A 24,087-nucleotide genomic window follows, 5' to 3' on the forward strand; every position below is an offset into this window, starting at 1 on the left:
AAATTTTGTAATTTTGTGGAGTACAGGTTTTCAAAGTGTGACCTGATAATTCTCTGGATTTCCTCAGTGTCCTTTGTTATGTCTCCCTTTTCATTTCTGATTTTGTTAATTTGCATGATCATACTCTGCTGTTTCATAAGTTTGGGTAAAGGTTTGTCTATTTGTTGATTTTCTCAAAGAACCAACTCTTTGTTACATTGATTTTTTTGTATTGTGTGTACACATTTTAGGAGGCTTTCTACAGTGTCATGTTTCTATGTCGGCCTATAGTGCTAGCTGTTCCTTCCTATATCCCCTCCTTTATCCTTCTCCCTCATCTTCTTTCCTCAGTAACTAATAATAATCATCTTCCCTAATCCTGTTAATTTCTTCATTAATCTCCATAAAATTACATTGCATTTCCCTTTCCTTGGGATAGCTTTTCCTTATTTTTTATCCCTTAGCGGGTTCCTCTGTATTATTTGTATTATAGCACACATATCAATGGTTTGAGCACTAACATCCATGTATAAGAGGAAATACATAGTGCTTTTCTTTTTAGATCTGTGTTACTCAGGACATTTTGTTTTGTTTTGTTTTCTGGTTCCATCCACATATCTGCAGCTTTCATAATTTCATTCTTAACAGATGTATAATATTCCATTTCATAAATGTGCCACATTTTTAGTGTTCATTCATCAGTTGATGTATGCCTATGTTCTTTTCAATTTCTGGCTACTATGATTACAGCAGCAATGAACATGGATAAGCAAGTGTCACGGTATAGTCCTTTGGGTATGTGCCCAAGGGTGTTATAATTGGATTGAAGTAGACTGGCTCCCAGCTTCCTGAAAGAAACTCCACCTTTATTTCCATAATGATTGTTCTGGTGCACACTCTAATCAGCACATGCTGTCACCTGTTTTGTGATCTTGACCATTTGACAGGTGTCAACTTGCATTTCCATGATACATAAAGTTGTTGAGCATTTCTTTAAGTGTTTCCTCAACCATTTGTGTTCCACCTGTTGAGGCACTGCTTAGTTTTATACTCCACTTCTAAACTGGGTTATTTTCTTGAAGGTCAGTATTTTAGCCCTTAATATAATTGAAACATTCTATCAAACATGTAATTAGTAGAAATCTTTACACCTTCTTTTGGCTGTTGCTTTGCTTGAATGATTGTGTATCCTTTGCGTCATAGAAACTTTTCAGCTTCATGAGGTTCCAAGTATCAGTTGTTGGTCTAATTGCTACTAGAGGTCTGCTCAGAAAGTCCTTTACTGTGTAAATGAGTGAAAGCTTAGTCCCTATTCACTTTTCTGTCAGATTCAGTGTCTCTGGTTGTACTCTGCGGTCTTTGATCCACTTGAAATTGAGTTTCACGCATCGTGACAGATATAGATCTATTTGCATCTTCCTATGTGCAGCTCTCCAATTTACACTACCATTTTTGAAGATATTATCTTTTCCCCAATGTGTATTTTTGGTTTTGAAATAAAATATTCAATATCTGTACATATGCAGTTCTTCAGTTTGATTCCATGGACCAATGTGCTGTTTGTAAAGTCAATACCATACTATATTACAAGTCGAAATTAAAGATCCTGATACCTTCAGCAATACTTTCATTTTTCAGGATTGTTTTAGTGTGTGTGTGTGTATGTGTGTGTGTGTGTGTTTTCATAAGAAGTTGAAGGTGGCTGGGTATTGGTGGTACATGCCTTTAATCTCAGCACTCAGGAGGCAGAGGCAGGTGGATCTCTGTGAGTTCAAGGCCAGCCTGGTCTACAAAGCAAGTTCCAGGACAAACTCCAAAATAATACAGTGAAACACTGTCTCGAAAAACCAAGAAAAGAAAGAAAAGATGAAAGAAAGTATTTGAGGTTTTATTCCCTTATTGTGAAAAACTGTGTTAGAATTTTGATGGAGTTTTTGTTGATTCTATAGTTTGTTTTTCATAAGATGGCCAGATGGCCATTTCCTCTGTATTAACTCTTATGATCTATGAGCATGGAAGATCACATTTTTCTGGATTTCTCAGTGTCTTGAAATTTTTATTACCTAAGTTGTTCATTCACTTGGATAGAATGATCTCAAGATCTTTTAAAGACTATTGTAAAAAAGTCTTGTTTCCCTAATTCTTCTCAATTTGTCATTTGCGTATAGGAAGGATAGTAATTTTTGTGTGTCAAATTTTTTTATCTTGCTACTTTACTAAAAGTGTTTATTAGCTGTGGAAGCTTCCTGGAAGACTCTTTATGGTCTATTGTTCATAAAATATCATTTAATCTGTTAATAAAGATAATTTGACTTCTTCCTTTCCAATTTGTGTCACCTTGAACTTCTTTTGTGGACTTATTACTCTACCTAAGACTTAAAGTTCTATAACGAGTAGGTATGGAGAGAGTTCTTTGTTCATATACTTAATTTTAATGGAATGCTTTGAGTTTTTCCCAATTAAGGTTGATGCTGACTGTGAACTTGAAGAAAATAACCTTTGTTATGTTAGTGTGTGTCCCTCATATCCCTAATCTCTCCAGAAATTTTATCATAAGGTACTGTTGCAGTTTTTCAAAGGATGATGATGTATTTTTTGTCTTTCATTCTGTTTATGTTATAGTCCATGTTTACTGATTTATGTGCATTGAACCATACCTGCATCTCTAGGATGAAGCCTACTTGATTATGGTGAATAATCTTTTCACTGTGATCTTGTGTTTGGTTAACAAATATTTTATTAAAAAATTGCATCTATGTATCCTTTGTTGTGCTGAAAAACCTACGTTGTGTTGACAGTAGAATCTTGGCAAGCCTGAATCTAATTGCTGTCTAGCTTTTAAATAGTAAAATTGACTACAAACTCAGAGAAAACAAGTATCTTGGCCAGAATTTCTGAAAAGCTAATGACAAAGGCAGTGATATTACTGCATCAGAGCACCCATGGCAGTTTTCACTGTCCCCTTGCATCCGTCTGCTGGACATTCCACTGGTCTTCCCCTTTTTACCTCCCCCCATCCACACCTTGTTTTGTCCCAGGCCCAGTAGTCTTAAACACTCTCTGCTAACCTAGGGATCACTGCTCTCAGAAAAACAAGTAGGCTGAACATGAATCCACGTTTTGCCTGAGTTCCAATCACACCAATTTTATTGCCCACTCTGTGGTCTCCCTTTCAAACTCTTTGACCCCCTGGAGAGTGAGTCACAATGACCAACCTTCCTTTTCCCAATTCATCCCAGCATCTGAGCATCCAACAGGAACATTCATTCCTTAGGAACACACCAGACCAGTAAAACAAGTCAATACACAATCATCACCCTCTTCAGAAATCCAGAGAGGAAATAGAAACCAAGGAGTAAACACTACCCAACAAAGAGAAATTCAGAAATTGCCACCTAGACGGACAATTCTGCCAAACCCAGACACCTAGATGCCTGCATAGGATCACAATAAGAGCCAAGACACTAGGTCTCTGCTAGAGTTCAGCTCTTACACCACAGCAGGTCCTGAATGTTCCAACATTGTTGAAGCACAGGGACAAGAACTTGAAACCAACTATATAAATATAATAGAGACTATAAAAGAGGAAATTAATAAAACCTTAAAAAAATCCAGGAACACACACATCCCCCCCCCCAAATTGGAGGAAACGAAATTGGAGAAAAAGACCTTAAAATCAACTATCTGAATATGGTTGAAGTCCTTCAAGACAAAATGAATTAATACCTTAAAGAAATCCAAGAAAACACAGTCTAAAGAAATGAATAAAACTGTTCAAGTCCTGAAGCTGGAAAAAGAATCAATAAAGAAAGCCCAAACTGAGAGAGTTCTGGAAATAAAAATTTAGGAATTACAACCATAGCTAAAAGAGGCAAGAAGAGGCAAGATTCAAGACATGGAAGTTAAATCTCAGATATTGACAATCTGGTAGAAGAAAATTATACACCGGTAAAAGAAATGGTAGGACAAAAACAAAAACAAAACATCAAAACCCTCCTGACACAAAACATCCAGGAAATCTGGCACACTATGAAGACACAAAAATTAAGGCTAATAGGAATATAAGAAGAAGAATACTAGCTCAAAGGCCCATAAAATATTTTCAGTGAAATCATAGAAGAAATTTTTTTCTAACCTAAGGAAGATGAGGTGCCAACTAAGGCACAAGAAACATACAGAACACCAGTTACATTGAACCAGAAAAGAAAGTGTCCCACCACATAATAATCAAAACAGTAAACATTCAGTCCTCATCACAGAAATGTCTTCCCACTGTAGGTGGAAACACTGTAGAGACCACAGACAGACATTACAAAGAAAGCGAGAGACCTTGGAACACTCAGCCTTAAATGGGATATCTCCATCAGAACCCTCCCCTCAGAGCTCAGGCAACCCTGAAGAAGAGGAGGCAGAAAGAGTGTAAGAGCCAGAGGGTATGCAGAATACTAGAAGAATAAAGACCTCTGAGTCAACAAAGTAGGAAGCTGCTAAGCTTTATGAGAGGCAGAGGAAAGCTTAGGAAGAATGCACATGGTCCTGTACAGAAAACGGAAAGACCAAAGAAGTATCAAATACACTGACCACAAGAGACACCAATGAAAGGACTTGATATGTGACTGCAAGGGTCAGATACCATACACAGGAGAAGGTGTGCAGATTAAGTGCAAGGCTTCTTGCCCCAGATGTCCAGGTGCAAGATTTAAAGCAGCAGGATATAGAAGGAAGACTTGGTTTTCCAGGGGCACAACATTTAATGGAGATAATTTTGAATAGGAACAAATGGGAACTTGAGTAGTGTCACTAAAAAAGGAAATGGGAAAGTCAGGCTCTTATGGGAGGAAGAATGCACCACACAACCAACCCTTGTAAACAAAACCCACAAATTAGTAGTGACACATTAAAAATTAATGCAAATTAACAGAAAATTCTCTGTCCCCCACTAATTATGATTTGTTTTTTAAATACTCCTAATTTAAATTTCCCATTTTTCTTTATTCAAGGGTAGGTTACAACTTTCTATGGGAGCAAGTCAATTGTTGGGCTGGTTTCCTTGCTGCCACTCTACTTGCATGGTTCGCATTTTTACCATTGTTATGTTTTCCAACTAATTTACCTGGTGAGTATAAGAGCATAATTAATTAGTTAGAGTGAGTCAGGTCCCATTCATAAAGCACAGACAAACTATATTTCTTTATTAATACCATTTTCCTTCAGGTATTGCTCTGTGATAAATACTATATTTATAGTGTTGTTGTTGTTTTTCACCAAATCAAGGAACATCACACCCAACCATTATATTTATACACTACAAATTAACTAGTGTATATTTATGTCACTCATTATTCCCTTTTATTAATGTACTTTTTGTTTAAAGTGCATAATTGGTTTTTTTAAATGAACTATACCAAATCTATTTACCTAGTGTGCTAATCAGGATCTTAGACTTAGAGAATGAATCCTTCTCTACATATAGAAATGGAATTTATTAGAATGACTTACAGGCTATGGTCTACTTAATCCAACAATGGTTGCCTCTGAACAGAAGGTCCAAGAATTCTTTAGTTTTTCATTCCATTAGGCTAGATGTCTCAACTGGTTTTACCTATACAATGGAATCTTGAAGAATTAGTTTTGAATGCAGTGGAGGAATGGACTTCCTAATGAGGACAAGAGCAAGCAGGCAAAGAACAAGAGTAGCCTAGAAGTCTGGACACTCAGATATTAAAGAAATACAAATGGAAATTACAACATACCTCAACATTTGGGGTGCATCTGCAACAGTTCTGAAAAAGAAAGCTCATCTCTATCAGAACATATGCCCAAAACTCAAATAGTCACTTCTTAAAGAACCACAAATGGACAATGAACATTTGAAAAATGTTCAACAACTTTTCCCATTAGGGATACTCAAAATAAACCTGCATTGAAATTACATCTTGGCTTCTTTAGAATAGCTGTAATCAAGAGAATAAATGCTAATGAGGGTTTGAGGTAAGAAAAACCCTTACTCACTGCTGGTGGGATTATAAACTTGTACAGTTACTCTGGAGGTTCCACAAAAGAAAAAGAATAACCTGAAAATAAGGGCCTGGAGAGATGTCTTAGCAGTTAGGAATGCACACCACTAAGCAAAGGACCTGAGTTTGGTCACAACTGCCTGTATCTCTGGGCTTCATAAGCAACTGCTTACTTGTGCATACTCAAAAATGCACACACACACACACACAAATTTACACATAATTAAAAATATATTTTTAAAAATTTAAATAAATTTACCGTATGATCTAGTTATATCATTACTGTCACTGTATTACTAACAATATCTATAATATAAAACCAGCCTTGTCATCAACAATAAAAATGACTAGATAAGGACAATATGTTATCCAAGGCATTTCATTCACTCAAATATAAAGAAAAGTCATAACAGTTGTAGAAAAAGCTGACATGCCATATACATGTAGGACATGAAGGGGCTATGTAAGGAGAAAAGATAAAGGGGCAGGGAGAGTACAGTGAGTAAGAACGTGTCAAGTAAGAAAAAAGTGCAATGGTATGTGTATGAAAATGAAAAGATTAGTTACATTTATTACTACTGTTACTATTATTACATTATTAATATGTGTTGTTTCAAAAAGATCTCACTTGTTAGTGTTCTTTATTACCACAAAGTATGTTGTGATATATGAAGGTGGGTTTGTAGGGGGGATATTTTAGGGCTGTGCCATCAAATCTTAATAATTTATTAAATATGGTTATTTAATTCTATATTAAATTCAGAACTAATTAATTCAGCCACAGGAAACACTCTTTCTGCAGTTAAGATACATACACAGTGGCTGACTGCAAAATAGGGCAGTGCAGATGTGATGAATTTCATTTTCAAATAATTGTATTTCGAGAATTACTACTGTAGAAGAATTTGCATTCTAAAATATACATTGGTTTTAGTTTGTTTAAAAATAATTCGTTTGCCTTTCCATGACAAACTGGGCTTATTATGATGTGTAGAAGTATATGGTGTGTTTTCTTACTGACTTTGACATGACACAGGATTGCTTTACTTGTGACCTGTAGGTTCACACAAACTAAGACATCGGAAAAGAAAGGAACCTGTCATCTTTGACAAGAGACTTAAACATAAGAAATTTGGACCTCATTTGAAGGATTTACTTAGTGCTCTTCAGGTAAAGCAAAATAATTTTGTTACCAAGCCAGTTAAGTCAACCTGTTTAATTTTCATATAGTTAACAAAATGGCAAAGTGTTTACTAAATTTGGGTGAAATTTCTGTAGTCTCTTAATTAAATTGCTCATTTTCCTTGTAAAAGAAAGGTAGAGCTCTTTTATTATTTGGCATTGCAAGTCTCTAGTGCCAGGGACTGATGATGAAAAACTGCAATTTTATTTTTAATTGATTTTATATTACTTTGTGTTTATGTTCTCTGGAAAAGTAAATATGGCATGAAATGGAAGAACTTGTGTCTACACATACTCCTACAAACATACAAAAATCAAAATATTGAATATAAAATCCTTTCCTTCTGTAGATAAAAAACAGTCCTATCATAGTAGCAGATACCAGGATGCAGAGAAAGCCACTTCTAATACTCTCGTCCTAGTTAAAATGTTTTTTCTTCTATGCAAGGTTGTAATTTTCACAGTTTTGTTCATTTTTAGAGAATTTTTCACTCTGGATAGAACTTGTGAAAGTCTTCAAAATACCATCAACTGAATTTTCCTAACTCACATTACAGTTGATCTCTGTCTTCCCAATTTCCAGTATTTTTCTCTTTGCTGGAGATATTGTTTCATTACTCACTCATCTACCCAAAATATCCTATTCATTTAAAAATATTTTTATTTTGAAATTGAAATATAATATGACTTTCCTGCTTTTATATTTCCTCCCTTCTTCCCTTCACATGTAGTTCTACACTCCTGCTCTTTCTCAAGTAAAGAGAAAGAACTACAGGCAATTGAGAAACACTGAGAGCCAGAGAAAAAGCTTTCATTACTCCTTTTACATATTTGTTGGAGACTGTTATTCTTTTTAAAGTACTTATTAGCTATTTGTGTTTCTTCTTTATAGGACTCTCAGTACAATTCCCAAGATGGTTTGTTATTTGTGTTGTTCGTTTTTTGGGGAGAGGTTAATTTTGGTCCTTGCTTGTTTTAGTCTTCTGTCAAACATAGATCAGGGAAAGCCTTTCTTCCATTTAGTAGGCTGCTTATTCATTATCTTAATGGTATTCTTTGCAGAAAAGGACCATGAGATTCCACATGTCCATTGTTTACATTATTTCTTGAGTTACTGGAATCATATTTAGAAATTCCATTATTTACCTTTATATGTCCTTCCTACTTAATCCCCTAGTTGTTTTAGTTTCAGGTCTAATACTTGGTTTTTATCCACTTGGAACTAATTTTCTGGGTAGGGTGAAAGAAAAGGATCAAGTTGGGATCCTGATCCCAACAAATGTATATTTTTTTTGGTGTAGCATTTATTGAAAAGGCTATCTTCTATCTATATTATTGTTACAGCATCATTTGTTGGAGAGGTTATCTTTTCCAACATATATTATTGGGCTTCTTTGTCAAAACTCAGGTGGCTGTAGTTGCATGGAGTTATGTGGAGTTACGTCTGGATCTTCTATTCTATTGATTAACTAGTCCATTTTTGTGCCAGTATCATGCACTTTTATTATTATGGCTGTGTAATATAACTTGAAATCTTTTACTGCCGGTGTTCTTATGGTCCATGGTGGTTTTGACTATCCTTGGTCTTATGTACTTTTAAGTGAATTTATATATAATGAAGAACTGAGTAGCCCTTTTATGTTTGAACTAAATTGATTTTGTAGAGGTGGATGTGAATTAGTTGAATCCTTTCAAAGCTAAGCATACATGCTATGTAAGGTAAGGGTTAAATTATGTGCTCCTCTTCTCCAAGTTCTACTCTTTATTTAATCATGAATTCTTTGAAGTAATTAATTATATTTCAACAAGACTTTAATTTCATTTTAAAGTTGCATTGTACTGTCCAGTCCACTCTTAAACATTTATACCTTCTTAAACTAGTGAAGTTCTAGTTTCGGATTTGCAAAACCATAACTAACCTACTTAATTTTTGTTCTATGTAAATATTACATGCATTTATTTTTAACAATACAGGAGTTCAACTACAACACTTTACATTGTTAAATGTTAATCTGAAACAACTGTTAACTTAATGAATGTGAATTTTACAGTTATTTTGAATTTTTAAATAGAGTGAATTAACTCTCTGTCAGTGAGTTCATCCTGGTACCTCACAACCTGAAGTTAGCAGGCACTGACTGAATCATGTCTCTTCATCTTACCAGAATTTGCAGTTTTTAAGCACTTTTGTGATGGGGATGTCCTTCTGTATGCTGTGAACACATGTTTCTCTTATTGGTTGATGAATAAAGCTATTTTGGCTAATGAGCAGGCAGGATTTAGACAGGTGGGAAATCCAAATTTTAGGGATAGACAGAGGTAGTAGGCAGAGTCAAGCAGAAGCCATGTAGCTACTGGGAAGATAGAATGTCTGGGCATTCTCCGGTAAACGAAGACCACAATGAGATACATAGATTAATAGAAATGGGTTAATAATTAAGACAGAGCTAGTTAATAAGAAGCCTGAACCATTGGACAAACAGTTTACAATTAACATAAACCTCTGCGTGTTTATTTGGGACTAAATATCTGTGAGTCTGGGCAGGACAGAAACTGCAGTCTACATTTCTGAAGCTATAGGTTAATAGAGAACATGGTCATCCCACTGTTCAAAACAGGAAATCTTATTCATTCCTTTCATGGTATTGTGAAACCTTTTATCCTTCCCTGATCTTATTTCTACCACCTATTATAACTAGTGTTGTACATGCAGATAAACTGTTTCTTATCTTCTTTTATCTTATATCTTAATCCCTAGATACAAAAGAGAGAGTTTTGTATGTCTTTATGTATATCAAATTAATGCTTCCCTTGAAATCCATATCATTATAAATGATGAGGTTTTATTTTTATAGGTTTATAATATATATATGCTTTAACATATATGCTTTAGTATATATGTATTATACATACATAGTCACACTTATTTTTATGAATTTAATTATTAATAGGAACCTAGGTAAATTGCATGTCATAGCTTTTGTGAATATTATAGTAATTAATTTGTGGTATGGGTATTTCTTTGGTATGCTGATCATTTTTCTTTGAGATTGCTGTACTTTGAACAGTTCTTTAGTGTGCCCTAAAGTTCAGTATGGCAAGAAGGTCTTATTTCCATTAAGAATATTATGAATCTAAGAGGTGGAGCCTAAGCAAAAGTCTGTAGGTCATAAAACATGGATCCTAAGTGGGACTGTGGAAGTCCAATCCATCACTCTCTAATTCTGTCCTGGCCACACAGCTAAGAGTTAGTTGTATGAACATTGGCTACCTGAGCCAAAGTAACTATAAGGAATATGAATGCTTATATTTTTATGTATGAAGAACCCAACCACATATATGTTACATCTGCTCTTGGTTTTTGAATAACATCAATTACTTTTGTCTTCCACGTTAGCTGGACCAATCTACATCCACAACAACAATGTAAAACGGTTTCTTTTTCTTCATCCTTGTTTGTTTTGATAATAGCTATTTGATATCCCTGAGGCAGAATGCCTGCCTACCACAACTTGAGAAAGAAATAGTTTAATTTGGCTTATCATTTTGAAAAACACAATCATGACAGAGAAGGTGTGGCTGTAGGCGGGAAAATGGCAGGGGGAACAGGGGACTAGGTATACCTCGCCATCTTTTTCTTGTTGGAGTAAAAAGCAGAGAAGAAAGAAGCAGGGCTGGCTGCAAAATGAGCCTCAGGTCTTTCCCAGCTGAGGCACACTATTTTCAGGTACTCACTCCTACTTTCCAAAATTTCAAATCTCCACAAACAGTGCAACCAGCTAGTGAGTAAGTGAGTTTGTGGGGGAGAAATGTCTATCTAGACCATAACATCATCTTAACTGGGACAAGAGGTGTCTCAACGTAACTTCCACTTGAATTTCTACAATGGTTAATTACTTTTCACACTCTTTGTATTATTTCTCAGCTATCTATAATTCTTATTTTGATACATATTCAGATCATATGTCCATTTTTAAATTTGATTATCTTTGTGCTGTTAAGTTGCTTCAGAACCATATCTGCTTTGTGTATTAATCCTTGGACAGAAGAATGTGGGCCAAGCTTTTCTCCCATTCTACAGGTTGCTTCTTCTCTCCAGTAGTTGTTTTCTTTCCTGCACTGAAGTCTCTTTTTTTTTAAATGATCACATTTATCTACGATGCTTCTGTTTTCTGTACCTTTGCAGTCAGTGACAGAAAAAAAAAACATCATTATAACTCATACTGATAGACTGTAGCCTGTGTGTTCCATCTTCCTAGATTTATACTTTCTGGTCTTATGTTTTCATTTTAATCACCCTTGAGTTGGCTTTTTAAATCAGAAGTGGACACCTGTCTCCTCTTCAGTGTTACTTTTGACCCTTTTTGAAAAATCAGCTGGCTACAGATGACTGATTATTTCCTAGATAACCTGCATAGTTTTATCCTGGCCTCACTGGGCTCTGTGTCTCCATTTCTATCTATGTCATTCTTCTTTTTCTACTGTGGCTCGGGTTCGACAGTATGTCCTTATACCAGGTTTACTGACACTTCCAGCTTTGTTGTGTTACAGGTTGATTCAACTTACTGGGGTTTGTTTTTCTTTCCCTTACAAATTCCAATATTGTTTCCAATAGTTCTAAAATAACATCACTGGTGATTTGGATGAGATTACATTGAATATATAGACACATTTTCATTTCCCATTATTCTTTTTATCGTAACCATGTATGATCTTTTCATTTTTCTTATTTAATTTCTCTCAGTGTTTTACAAGTTTTATTATAGAGGTGTTTCATTTACAAGGTTCATTTCTGGACATTTTCTTGGCAGTCGTTTTTAATGTGATCACTTCTATTTCTCTTTCAGAAAGTTCATTTGAGTATTTAAATGCTAGTTGGCTTTGGTTTGCTTTTGGTTTGTTTTGATAAAAATTCCTGAAGCAAAGTATCAGGTGTAATATTGTTTTAGCATTGACTTTAGGGTTTTCTCTACATGAAAGCACATAATCTTGAAACAGGGAGAATTTGACCCTGTACCTTGCTACTTGCATAAATTTTAAAAATATATCTTAAATTTTATTTAACTTTGTACACATATTATTCCCAATTCCCTTTCCCTCTAATCCTCCCCCAGTCTCCCAATGCTCCCAACTCCCCATCCCACTCCATCTCCCCTCAGCTCCCCAGGGAGGGTAAGGCCTTCCATGAGGGATTTTCAGAGTCTGTCATTTCATCCCGGGCAGGGCCTAGGTCCTCCCCTATGTGTCCAGTCTGAGACAGCATCCCTCATTGTGGGATGGGCTCCCAAAGTCCATTTGTATGCCAAGAATAAATACTGATTTTACTCTTCAAGGTCCCATAAATTGCCAAGGCCTCTTTTCTGACACCCAGGTTCAGGGGGAAGGGGGGAGGTTGTGTCTGGATCACTCCCATGCTGGTCTCTCATTCATCAGTCTGGGGTTCATGTGTTCTCTCTTGTTTAGGTCAGATCAGCTGTCTCTCTGGTTTTCGCCAGCCTGGTCTTGATTCCTTTGCTCATCACTCCTCTTTGCAACCAGGTTTCAGGAGTTCAGTCTGGTTTTTAGCTGTGGGTATCTGCCTCTGTTTCCATCAGCCACTGGATGAGGGTTCCATGATGGCATGTAAGGTTGTCATCAATCTTATTGTCAGGGGAGGACATTTAAGGTAGATGTAATATCAGTTGGTGTCATTTTTGTAGATCTGTGAAGATCTCACTAGCGTCAGATCTCTCCTCCAGTTTATAATGGCTCCGTCTATTCGTTCACTGACTCAACCTTCCTGCTCTCCCGTGTTCTCCTCTCCTCTCGTCTTATCCCCCTCTCTTTCTCCAATCATCTTCTTCCTTCCCCTCGCCTCTGCTCCCAATCCAATTAGGAGATCTCCTCCCATAACTCTTCTCCAGGTTACCATGCATACCTCTCTTAGTGTCCTCCCTGATTCCCAGACTCTCTGGCGGTGGAATTGCAGGCTGGCAATCACCTGCTCCATGTCTAAAATCCATATACGAGTAAGTACATACCATGTTTGTCTTTTTGTGACTGGGTTACCTCATTCAGGATGGTTTCTTCTAATGCCATTCATTTGCCTGCAAATTTCAAGATTTCATTTTTTTCTGCTGAATAGTATTCTACTGTGTAAATATACCACATTTTCTCTATCCACTCTTCAGTTGAGGGGCATCTAGGTTGATTCCAGGTTCTGGCTATTTCAAATAATGTTGCCATGAACATAGTTGAGCAGATGTCCTTATTGTATAAAGGTACATCTCCTTGGAATATACATAAGAGTAGAATTGCTGGGTCTTGTGGTAGGCTGATTTCCACTTTCCTGAATCTCTGGGATGAAGCCTACTTGATCATGGTGGATGGTTTTTCTGATGTGTCCTTGGATTCAATTTGCTAGTGTTTTAGCATCAATGTTCATGAAGGAAATTAGTCTATAGTTCTCTTTTGTAGTTGTGTCTTTGTGTGGCTTGGGTACCAAGGTAATTGTAGCCTTGTAAAAAGTGTTTGGCAGTGAACCTCCAGCTTCTATAGTGTGGAACACTTTGAGGAGTATTGGAATTAACTATTCTTTGAATTTCTGCACTGAAGCCATCTGGGCCTAGGCTTTTTTTGGTTTGGAGACTTTTGATGACTGCTTCTATTTTATTAGGGGTTATAGATCTGTTAAAATTGCTTATTTGTTATTGATTTAATTTTGGCAAATTATATATATCCATAAAATTGTCTATTTCCTTTAAATTTTTGATTTTTTGTAGAGTACAGGTTTTCAAATTATGCCCTAATTATTCTCTGAATTTCCTCAGTGTCCTTTGTAATGTCCCCTTTTCATTTTTGATTTTGTTAATTAGCATGTTCTCTTTCTGCCTTTTAATTAGTTTGGATAAAAGTTTGTCTATCTTGTTGATTTTCTCAAAGAACCAACTCTTTGTTTCATTGACTCTTTGCAATATTTTCTTGGTTTCTACTTTATTGATTTCAGCTCTCAATTTGATTATTTCCTGGCATCTACTCCTCCTGGGTGAGTTTGCTTCTTTTGGCTCTAAAGCTTTCACTCGTGCTATTGATTCTCTAATACTATTCACCAGTTTCTTCGTGTGGGCACCTAGTGCTATGAACTTTCCTCTCAGCACTGCTTTCAAAGTGTTCCATAAGTTTGGGAAAGTTGTGCCTTCATCCTCACTGGGTTTCATGAAATCATTAATTTCTTTTTTTTATTTCTTCCTTGACCAAGGTATGGTACAATTGTGCATTGTTCACTTTCCATGAGTTTGTAGGGTTTCTTCAATTTGTGGTGTTGTTGAATTCTAATTTTGAAGCATGGTGGTCCGGTAAGATACAGTAGGTTATTCTGATTTTATTGCATCTGTTGAGGTTTGCTATGTTTCTGATTATGTGGTTGATTTTAGAAAAGGTTCCACCTGTGTTGCTGAGAAGAATGTATATCCCTTTGTGTTTGGGTGGACTGTTCTATAGAAGTCTGTTAATCCCAATTGGGTTATAACTTCTGCTAGTTCTTTTTCTCTTTGTTAAATTTCTGTCTGGAGGTCCTGTCTAGTGGTGAGAGCAGAGTGTTGAAGTCTCCTATTACTAGTGTGTGAGATTTTATATGCAATTTGAGGTTTAGTAATGTTTCTTTCAGTAATGTGTGTGCCTTTGTATTTGGGGAATAGATGTTCAGAATTGAGACTTCATTTTGATGTACTTTTCCTGTGATGAATATGAAATGTCCTTCTTCATCTCTTTGGATTTATTTTAATTTGAAATCTAATTTGTTAGATACTAGGATTGCTACACCAGCCTGTTTCTTGGGTCCATTTGATTGGAAAGTCTTTTCCCAACCCTTTACTCTGAGGTAACGTCTGTCTTTGACGTTGAGATGTGTTTCCTATATGCAGCAGAAGGATGGGTTCTGTCTCCATATCCATTCTTCTAGTCTGTGTCTATTTATAGGCAAGTTGAGACCATTGACATTGAGGGATATTAATGGCAATTGATTGTTGAGTCTTGTTTGTTTTTTATTTATTGGTGGTTGTGTTATTTTGTGTGAGTTTCCCTCCCTTTTTTGGTGTTTGCTAAAGTGGGATTATCTATTGTCCATGACTTTGTGAATGGAGTTATCTTTGTTGGGTTGAAGTTTTCCTTCCTGTACTTTCTGTAGGGCTGCATTCATGGATATGTATTGTTTGAATTTGGTTTTGTCGTGGAATATCTTGTTTTCTCCATCTATGGTAATTGAAGGCTTTGCTGGATATAGTAGTCTGGGCTGGAATACTTGTTCCCTTAGCGTTTGTTGGACATCTGAACAGGATCTTCTGGCTTTCATAGTTTCCATTGAGAAATCAGGTGTAACTCGGATAGGTCTGTCTTTACATTTTTCTTTTTCTTTAACTACTTGTAATATTTTCTCTTTATTCTGTAGGTTTGATGTTTTGATTATTATGTGGCAAAGGGACTTCTTTTTCTGGTCCAAACTATTTGGTGTTTTGTAACATTCTTGTATTTCCATAGGCATAACCTTCTTTAGGTTAGGGAAGTTTTCTTTATGATTTTGTTGAATATGTTTTCTGTACCTTTGAGCTGCATGCCTTAACCTTCTTCTATGCCTATTATTCTCAGGTTTGGCTTCTTCACAGTGTTCCATATTTCCTGGATATTTTGTGTTAGGTATTTGTTGGACTTGAGATTTTCTTTGGTTGATGACTGTATATCCTCTAATGAGTCTTCAACACCTGAGATTCTCTCTTCCATCTCTTGTATTCTATTGGTGATACTTGCATCTGTAGTTCCTGATCATTTACCCAGCTTTTCTATTTCTAGCATCCCCTCATTCTGCGTTTTCTTTATTGTTTCTATTTCAGCTTTCAATCCTTCAACTGTTTGAGCTGTTTCCTTCATTTGTTTGGTTGTTTTTCCTTGGTACTCTTTAGATTCTTTAAGATATTTGTCTCCATCTCTTAGCATTGATATAAGGCAACAGTGTCTGAAATTTTTATATAGGTTCTTGAGATTGAGTTTTGTTCCTTGAACAACCCAAGCACTTTGCCAAATGATGCATCTCTCCAGCCCATCAAATGCACATTCATATTTGAAAACATAGAAGCACAAAAAAGAATGCCTTTTGTATGACTGTATGACAAAATTTTGGAAGCCTACACATGTTAGCGAGGATTAACAACTGTTTCTAATTATATGGTCTATGCCAATTAGCTGTTGTTACATGACAAAACTTAGTGGCATGACAAAATACTACTTAACTTATCAGTGCAAAATTGTGTGAGGCTTATCCTGTTAGCTGTACATGGGGTGATGAAAGTACTCACAATATGAAGGATGTAATGATCTCAAGGCTTCTTTGCTGTAATATTAGATTAGTATTGGCTAGTAATAATGTTCTAAAGAACAGTCACACATGACCTTGCTGACAGTTATAAGGCCTTCCCATGCTCAGTGACTTTGTGATGCAATGGTACATGCCTGCAAGTGCCAAACTTGAGGTATTGTTCTGAGGAATCTTGAGTATAAGCTGGGCCACTAAGCAAACTGTACTCTGAGCTATTAAGATGTTGTCATGAAAAGATACAACCTGAAGAACATTTTGCAGCAAAAAGTGAAATAAATTACTCATAAGTCCCAATATCTATAAATGCCCTCTAAGAACACACAATCCTAAAGATATGCTTGTCAAAGGAGGTCAAGAGCGCATGCACAGGGATTTTATTGTAACCATGTTTGTGACACTGGGGAGTGGAAGGTGACACAGATATTTGGTCCTATAGTAATCAGCAGATACAGTGGAACCACATGAGCCAAAGTTAGAGAACTCGCACCGGATGGGTCACGTAAATGCAAAATATGAGTGTATCTAATATGGTACCAAGAGATACTCTCAACAAGCTGACAGATCCAGAGATAAAAGCTATGTGTGTAGTAGAAAGCATCCTAACTACAAATCTGTTATGTCATGTGTCACCTAGGGAATTACATACATTCCCTTTAGATTATGAGAAAAACGTTTCTGTGGATGGATAACTAGCATTGGATGAGATGAAATCATTGTGGTGTGACTTGTTCTGTTTCAGTGTCTGTCGAAGTGCCCGCTGCTGATATGCCATGCAATGTGCAAAGCCACAGAGTCACTGTCTAATATTGGAGCTACAGAATTTTTGCCCAAATATTTAGAAAATCAGTTTTTGCTAACGCCCTCACTTGCTACTCTGCTTACAGGTAGATTTTTCTTCTTACTGTGCAGAATTCAAAGTTTTCATGATGGATATATTCAAATGTGTTATGTATATTTAAGAAACATGTCATGGAAGCAAAAGACACAGGGTGCAGTGAACTTGGATGTCACTGGCTAAAATTGTCAAAAAAAAGAGCACTCCAACACTACCTCCATATTTTTCATACAATACTTCACTACTCTGTTTATATTGTTAACTGTCTTCCTGCCTCCCATCTACACAACTGGCAGTTTCCTTTTCCCTCCTCTCTGCATCCCATATAAGATATATATATGTATATATATATAATAAAATTATAAGTGGACATGACTCAATAACATTGCTTTAAATATATATATGTATATATATACAGAAATCACATAAAATAAAATAAATAAGCCTCTAAGAAGAACTCCTGTTTTTTCTCTACCTCACCCTGTCTTTCAGTTGCTAGTGCTCTTCACATCTGAGATTCTAAAGCAGAAACATTTTCTCATCAGGGTGCTTACTGTCCACTCTTCTGAAATCCCTCAAGTTGGTCCTAATCCCCAATATTTACTTGGATACTATTGCCCATTGTTTACTAACTTAAATTATTGATCTATTTTTCTATTAAATATATCTATCTACTTCTACACAAAACATCCAAATATTTACTTTTCCATAACATTTGCTTAACATAAAACATAAATTCATTTAAAGGTTCTTACAGGAGTATAGGGTGTCACTAATTTATATGATTAATTCAATAGCAACATAAAGTTTTAGAAATTCTTTCAATTGTTCTTTTACACTACTTACTAGTTATGTCTTGTGAATGTACATGTGTGGTATTTCAATAGCACACATGTGGACTTCAGGAGACATCTTAGGGGTTGTTCTTTCCTTCTACTATGTGTGTCTCAGGAATTGTGGCCTGCGTCTTTACTTGTGAAGCCACTTTTCCAGCCCTAAAATAACATTCTTCTCTTTAGCTTGATTTATCCTATTGGTTAAATCAAATTTTGTTTGTTTCAATGGGATGCAGCTCACTCTGATCTTGCACTTGAACTTGATCTACAGGGGAGGCTGTAAGTATTTCTCCTCCTACTTTTAGGTGTGTTCTCCCATACCCAGTTAGTTGGTTTTGGTTTGACTTATCACGCTTTTCATTTTCAAGCTTTGTGTTATTTTTCAGAATCTGTCTTTATTGAGTTGCTTTCTCTTGAATAATCTTTCTTAACTTACTTGTACTGTTCATTTATTATATATTGCTCTTGTTCATATCATTTTTTAATATGGAGTTTTCCACTGAGTTCACATTGACAGTTCTTTTATATGGTGGCCTTCATGATATGTTGCTTTCTTCTGCTAGTGTAACTTGCAATAATTGAATTCTCACGTAATGTTTAATTTGCTTGCCAAAGTACTCTATAATAAAATGTCTTAAAACTTTGTGAACGGAGTTTTGGGACAGAGATTACCATGTAAGATAGCATTTCTGTAAGTCTTGAAAGAGTGGACAAACTCTGGCACTTTAAGCAGATGTGTAGGCATTATAAATTGTGGTATGCACACTCAGTGGTGACTCCTCCTGGATTAATAGCACTGTTGGAAATTGTGGACTTCTAAATACACTGTTGATAGTAACTCTGATATTTGGAAGTGATTTGTGGGTTGGTTGCTGCATTCATGTTGCAGGGTCTATGGACTAAAGATGTATTATAGTAAAAGTAAACAATTAGAATTATAGCTTTTACTGTGTGACACTCCATCATCAGACTTAGATATCACATGCAGTCTGCTGTGCTGCAGCTTTGACTGTTGTAGAATGTAGATGTAGAAGAGGTCTCTCCTACTATATGTTTTTCTCTCTATTGCTACAGTGTGGATATTTGCTATGGGACGAACCTCAGCCTCCCCATCTGTATGGGTTAACAGATGGGGTTGTATGCTTCCCTTATTGTATTAAGCAGAAGTGACCATTATATCTCAAGAGAGACTGGGTTGTAACTGGAACTAAGTTAATTCTTCAGAAAATGTAGCTAAGAGGTATAGTACAAGTCCATTGTATACCAGGCCATTGGACTGGTCCTCAGTTCTTGTGGGACAGAAGAGAGAGAAAAGGAGAACTTTTTTAAAATAGTAAAAATATATTAATAAAAAATGTTAATTGAAGAGCTGGACTTGTCACTCAGTACTGGAACACTTACATAGGATACATGAAAATCCATGTCATTTAAAAAATAAAAGAGAAAAAAAGAAAAATTAAAAAGATAAAAATAGAAGTAAAAAGAAGACAAAGGGAAACATGAAAAGGAAAATGGAGAAAAGAGGAAAACTCGATAAAATTAACATAAAAGCAAGAACAATAACAAAAAATAAAATCCCACATTACAATGAAAATAAATGGAGCAAAAATGAAGTGAGATCATCGTCCTGGCTACAGTCTCCCTGGATCTTCTAGAATTGAAATTCTCAATGAATGGGAGTGAGAATTTAGGTTACATTTTCATATTATTCTAAATCCTCTCAGTTGTCCACAAATTAGTGGGAGCACAAGCAGCCTGTGCCCAGCATTTGATGAAGTCAGGACATGTTGACTATACTAGCGGTGCACACTCTCCAGGGACTTAAATGTGCAATGCTCTGCACATGGGTATTGATGGCAGATCAGGGAGTCTGTCCTAACATATGCATATAGAAGGAGTAGGCTGCTTTATCTTCACTTAGGAAGTTTTATTCTGTACAATGGCTATGTAGACTGTATTGGGGCAACAGCAAACTCTTATCACTGAACACTAAATTCAGATAGACTATGGACAACACATAAACATTTCCTCTGAAGTCTTTTACTTTTTGCAACTAGCATCGAGAAAGCATCCAAGATATGGGGCATGACTATAATGCCTCTTACAATATTTGTGAGCATAAATCATTCAGTATATTGTGTCAGAGAAACTCAGCCAGGTATAATTGTCTCACCTTGGCCTGTGGTTGCTGCATACCCAGCTATGCACTGAGGGGTTCAGGAGAAGTCTGAGATGTAACTATATCTTAAGAATGGCTGAGTCCCTGACAGCAGATGCTCTAGCACTAAGATGTCACTGATCTTGTTCATTTCTTTTGTAACGTTTGCTTGTTTTCAGACTCCAGGCTGGGTAGTATAGGCTGCTTGTCTGTAGGATGCAACTTTTCATGGCAAATGTAGGTTTCCACTGTAACTTACTGCCTAGGAACAGGGAGTCCACTTCCCTAATAAATTTTGAGTTTCAGGAGCCATGGTATTTGCTCACCTTGCTTTACCATTATCTCTGGTTTGTCAAAGGTACCAGATTTAATTTTCTGTGCAGACAATTTTCAGTGCTCTCCCACTATTCCTTCAATGACAAGTTCCAAATCAATTATTTTGTTTTCATCACATGGATGAGAAAAACTAGTGCCAAGTATCCCTATTCTACCACTTTGGACCTGAACTTGAATTTTACCAATTATGTGTTTTTATTGTTCACTTTTATCGTTCTTCTTTTTCATTGTCAGATTTATTTCTTTCCTCCTTGCTTTTATTTTTTCTATTTTTGTGAAAGTTTTACTGGTATTTATTTCTATACCCACGTCTATACACACAGTGATCTACATCTTGAGTTAATTTGATTTTGTTTGTGAGTTAACTACATTATACAGAGTATTTTCTATTTTTCTCTTTCTTCTCTTTTCTTTACTTTCCCAGCCTGCACTCTTATTGTTGTTTCCTCTTTCAAAATATTTATGCTTAAGTAGAAAAAACAACTTATACTGAGTATTCTGAAGTCTCACATTGTAAGTCTGTTCATGTTGATCTTCAATGAAATATCTCAGTGAGTTAGTTGCTCCAATTCTTGTTCATAGAATGGTTTGAGAAAGTCTGTTATTTCAACTAACTCTGTTTGTAACAAGCCATGCATTTAATCAGCTAATTAACAGTATCTCTCAATAAGATAGCTCATAAATTCTATGGGTATTAACTAAGTTCCTGGCTCAGATATTAGATACCTGGTATTACATATCTGTATTGGATACCCAGTGTATCTAATCTAAACATGACCCCCATTAGTGGAATCCAGGAGACCCGTAATCGTTCCATTCCCATGCACAGTATTGTATATATTATAAAGACCAGATTTATTAAAATAACACATCTTCTAGCTTTTAATACTTAAAAATTGTGTTTGAGTAGAGAGAATGGCATCTGTATGTTGTTTTTTAATACTCTCAATAGGATATGCTTTAATGGTATTTTCTCTTCCTTTTCTTAGGGATTATTTTAGTCCCAGGAGGTGCAATTGGCAATTTTCTAGGAGGTTTCATTGTTTCCAAGTTGAAAATGTCTTGCAAAAGCCAAATGAGATTTGTAATGGTGACATCTATTATATCACTTCTGCTTTTTATATTAATAGTTTTTGTAGAGTGTGAAGCAGTGCATTTTGCTGGAATCAGTGAAGATTATGATGGGTAAATATGCTTGTATACTCAATTTAAAAATCATAACTAAAATAATATTTACCAGACTAATAACCTAGTGATTTTATATATTCATATAATTCTTAGAATTACTAAGTATACAAATGACTTTCATATTAATAGTTCATATCTCAAGAGATGTGCTTATTTATTATGCATTTGATTTAGAATCAAAACTAGATTATGTCAAGCCATGCAGCAAGTACAGCATGGTGCTAAAATACGTATAAAGTGATTTGACCATGTGTTCTTGAACCTACCTGTCTGAACTTCTGTGGACATCAAAGAATAGATGTATATTTGAGCATACACATGGGCCTTTGGCATTCAATATGAAAAAATGCAATGGGCTTGGCATGGGTTAATAATAAATATTGTACAATGTAAATGCCATTGAAAACCAAAGGATGAATCAAGGAAAATGATAAAAGATAACAACAAGCACTTTCGATGACAATGGACTAACAGCAAACCAATTTTCAGTTCATGCTACTGGAGCTACCCACAAGCTTGTACAACATGACTTTAACTGCACTTCTCCTACAAATTTATCCAAAGGACTTAGAGGAAGGTCTTGAATTCATAGACCTAGCAACAAAAGATATAACTGTAACTTAAAAATAAATGATAATATATAAAAATTAAAAGCCTTTTCTGTGTAAAACCTTTTGTTAATCTTGTGAAATGATTATACTACAGAATGGAGAAATATTTGAATAATGAAAATTCAGACAGTCTGCAGCTGGAAAATTAATAATATGCCCATTGAAAAATCCCTGGACACATGAATACTAAGAATTAACTGCTCCCTTACTCTAGCAAGAAACAAATGGAAAAACATATCATTTCAATTAATTTCCTTGCAAATTAACAAATAAGAGGTCCAAGTAAATTGCTCAAATATTCAAGAAGGACAAAAACATTTATGAATAAAATAAAATGTTACTCATTTAAAATAATGCATAAGCAAAGAACTGTAGACAATAATATATTTAAATAATACACATTATAAACAGATCACTTCTCTACAAATTCATTTGAAAATTATTTATAATTCATAGGAAATCTTTTAAAAATACATTTTAGTTAAAACAGAATTGTGTCATTTTCACCCTAATAAACTATTACACATACTTCATAGAGTCCATATACATAAGCAGAGCAAGAAACAAAAGGTCATGAGTGGACAATACGCTCCCTTAAAAACCAAAACAATGAAACCAAGCTGTAGGACTCAGCTGTTAAAGATCAAAAGTTGTTGTGAAGCCAAAACAAGTATTGTGGTGTTGTCTTAACTACAAATCTTTATAATAATCAGAATAGATAGCTCACTGATACATTGTGAATATTAAGAAACTTAATATATGTAAAGAAGACATTCTCACCTAAGAAGAATGCAACATGTTTTAAATATATATATATATACACACACACACACACACACACACATATATATATATATATATGAAATTTATTATCCTAATGGGAATAGAATTTAAGGCATTACTTCCAATTTTATGTAATGCTCCAGTATGCAATAGATCTATATAGGTACAATGAATCTTGTAGTGCTAGGTAAAAATAGAAATTATATTTCTGCCTTACAGTAAGATAGAATTTACTCTAGAAGGTAAAATGCTTTAAATTTGTAAATAAATTTATGTTTATTTTTATGAATAAATGGCATGTTATATGTATGGAAAGCATAATAAATTTATATAATTTGCTGCAAAAATTAATAAAAATATTTTCTTGTAGCTTAACAAGCACAGGGAAAGTGAGGAGAGTTAAGAACTTTTGTTTACAATATAAGAAAGCTGGGCTCTGAGCATTAGGTATAGTCCCTTTAGTGAATATTTATATTTTTCTCAAAACACTGTTGTTTTTCCACTTTAATGTCAACTTCATAGAAGAGATGTCAAAACATAGATTGTTGCCTCCCTTCATTAAAATTTCTCATATGTCAATTCTGAAAATTTGCAAGCTCACAGACAATGTTATGGTACTAGGACAAGGGGAACATTGCATATATTTCCACTCACAATATACCTGCATGCTACACAGTTATATAACCCAAGTGCCATCATTCTTTCAAGGAAGATGGAATATAATGCTATAATTATGGAGTTTTAAATGCCCTATGTTTCTCAAGCACAAATAATCAAAGAAACATTAGATTTATACCATACTGTACAATTAGTGAA

The 24,087-nt window shown here is 35.3% G+C and overlaps 1 protein-coding gene across 4 annotated transcripts in view; it reads left to right on the forward strand.

Moving 5' to 3' along the window:
- LOC101841903 (solute carrier organic anion transporter family member 6A1) overlaps positions 1–24,087 on the forward strand; it is a 76,956-nt gene that overhangs the window by 11,619 nt on the left and 41,250 nt on the right. For 2 of the 4 annotated variants that reach the window (XM_005077224.2, XM_040752769.1), the window contains 4 exons: positions 4,980–5,095; positions 7,057–7,166; positions 17,264–17,408; positions 21,679–21,874. In XM_005077224.2, coding sequence (XP_005077281.1) covers positions 4,980–5,095; positions 7,057–7,166; positions 17,264–17,408; positions 21,679–21,874 — 567 coding nt within the window. The remainder of the gene's footprint in view (positions 1–4,979; positions 5,096–7,056; positions 7,167–17,263; positions 17,409–21,678; positions 21,875–24,087) is intronic. The other 2 variants (XM_040752770.1, XM_040752771.1) reach the window with 2 other exon arrangements.

Source organism: Mesocricetus auratus, unplaced genomic scaffold (assembly GCF_017639785.1).
Source record: "Mesocricetus auratus isolate SY011 unplaced genomic scaffold, BCM_Maur_2.0 Super-Scaffold_100010, whole genome shotgun sequence".
Classification (NCBI taxonomy): domain Eukaryota; kingdom Metazoa; phylum Chordata; class Mammalia; order Rodentia; family Cricetidae; genus Mesocricetus; species Mesocricetus auratus.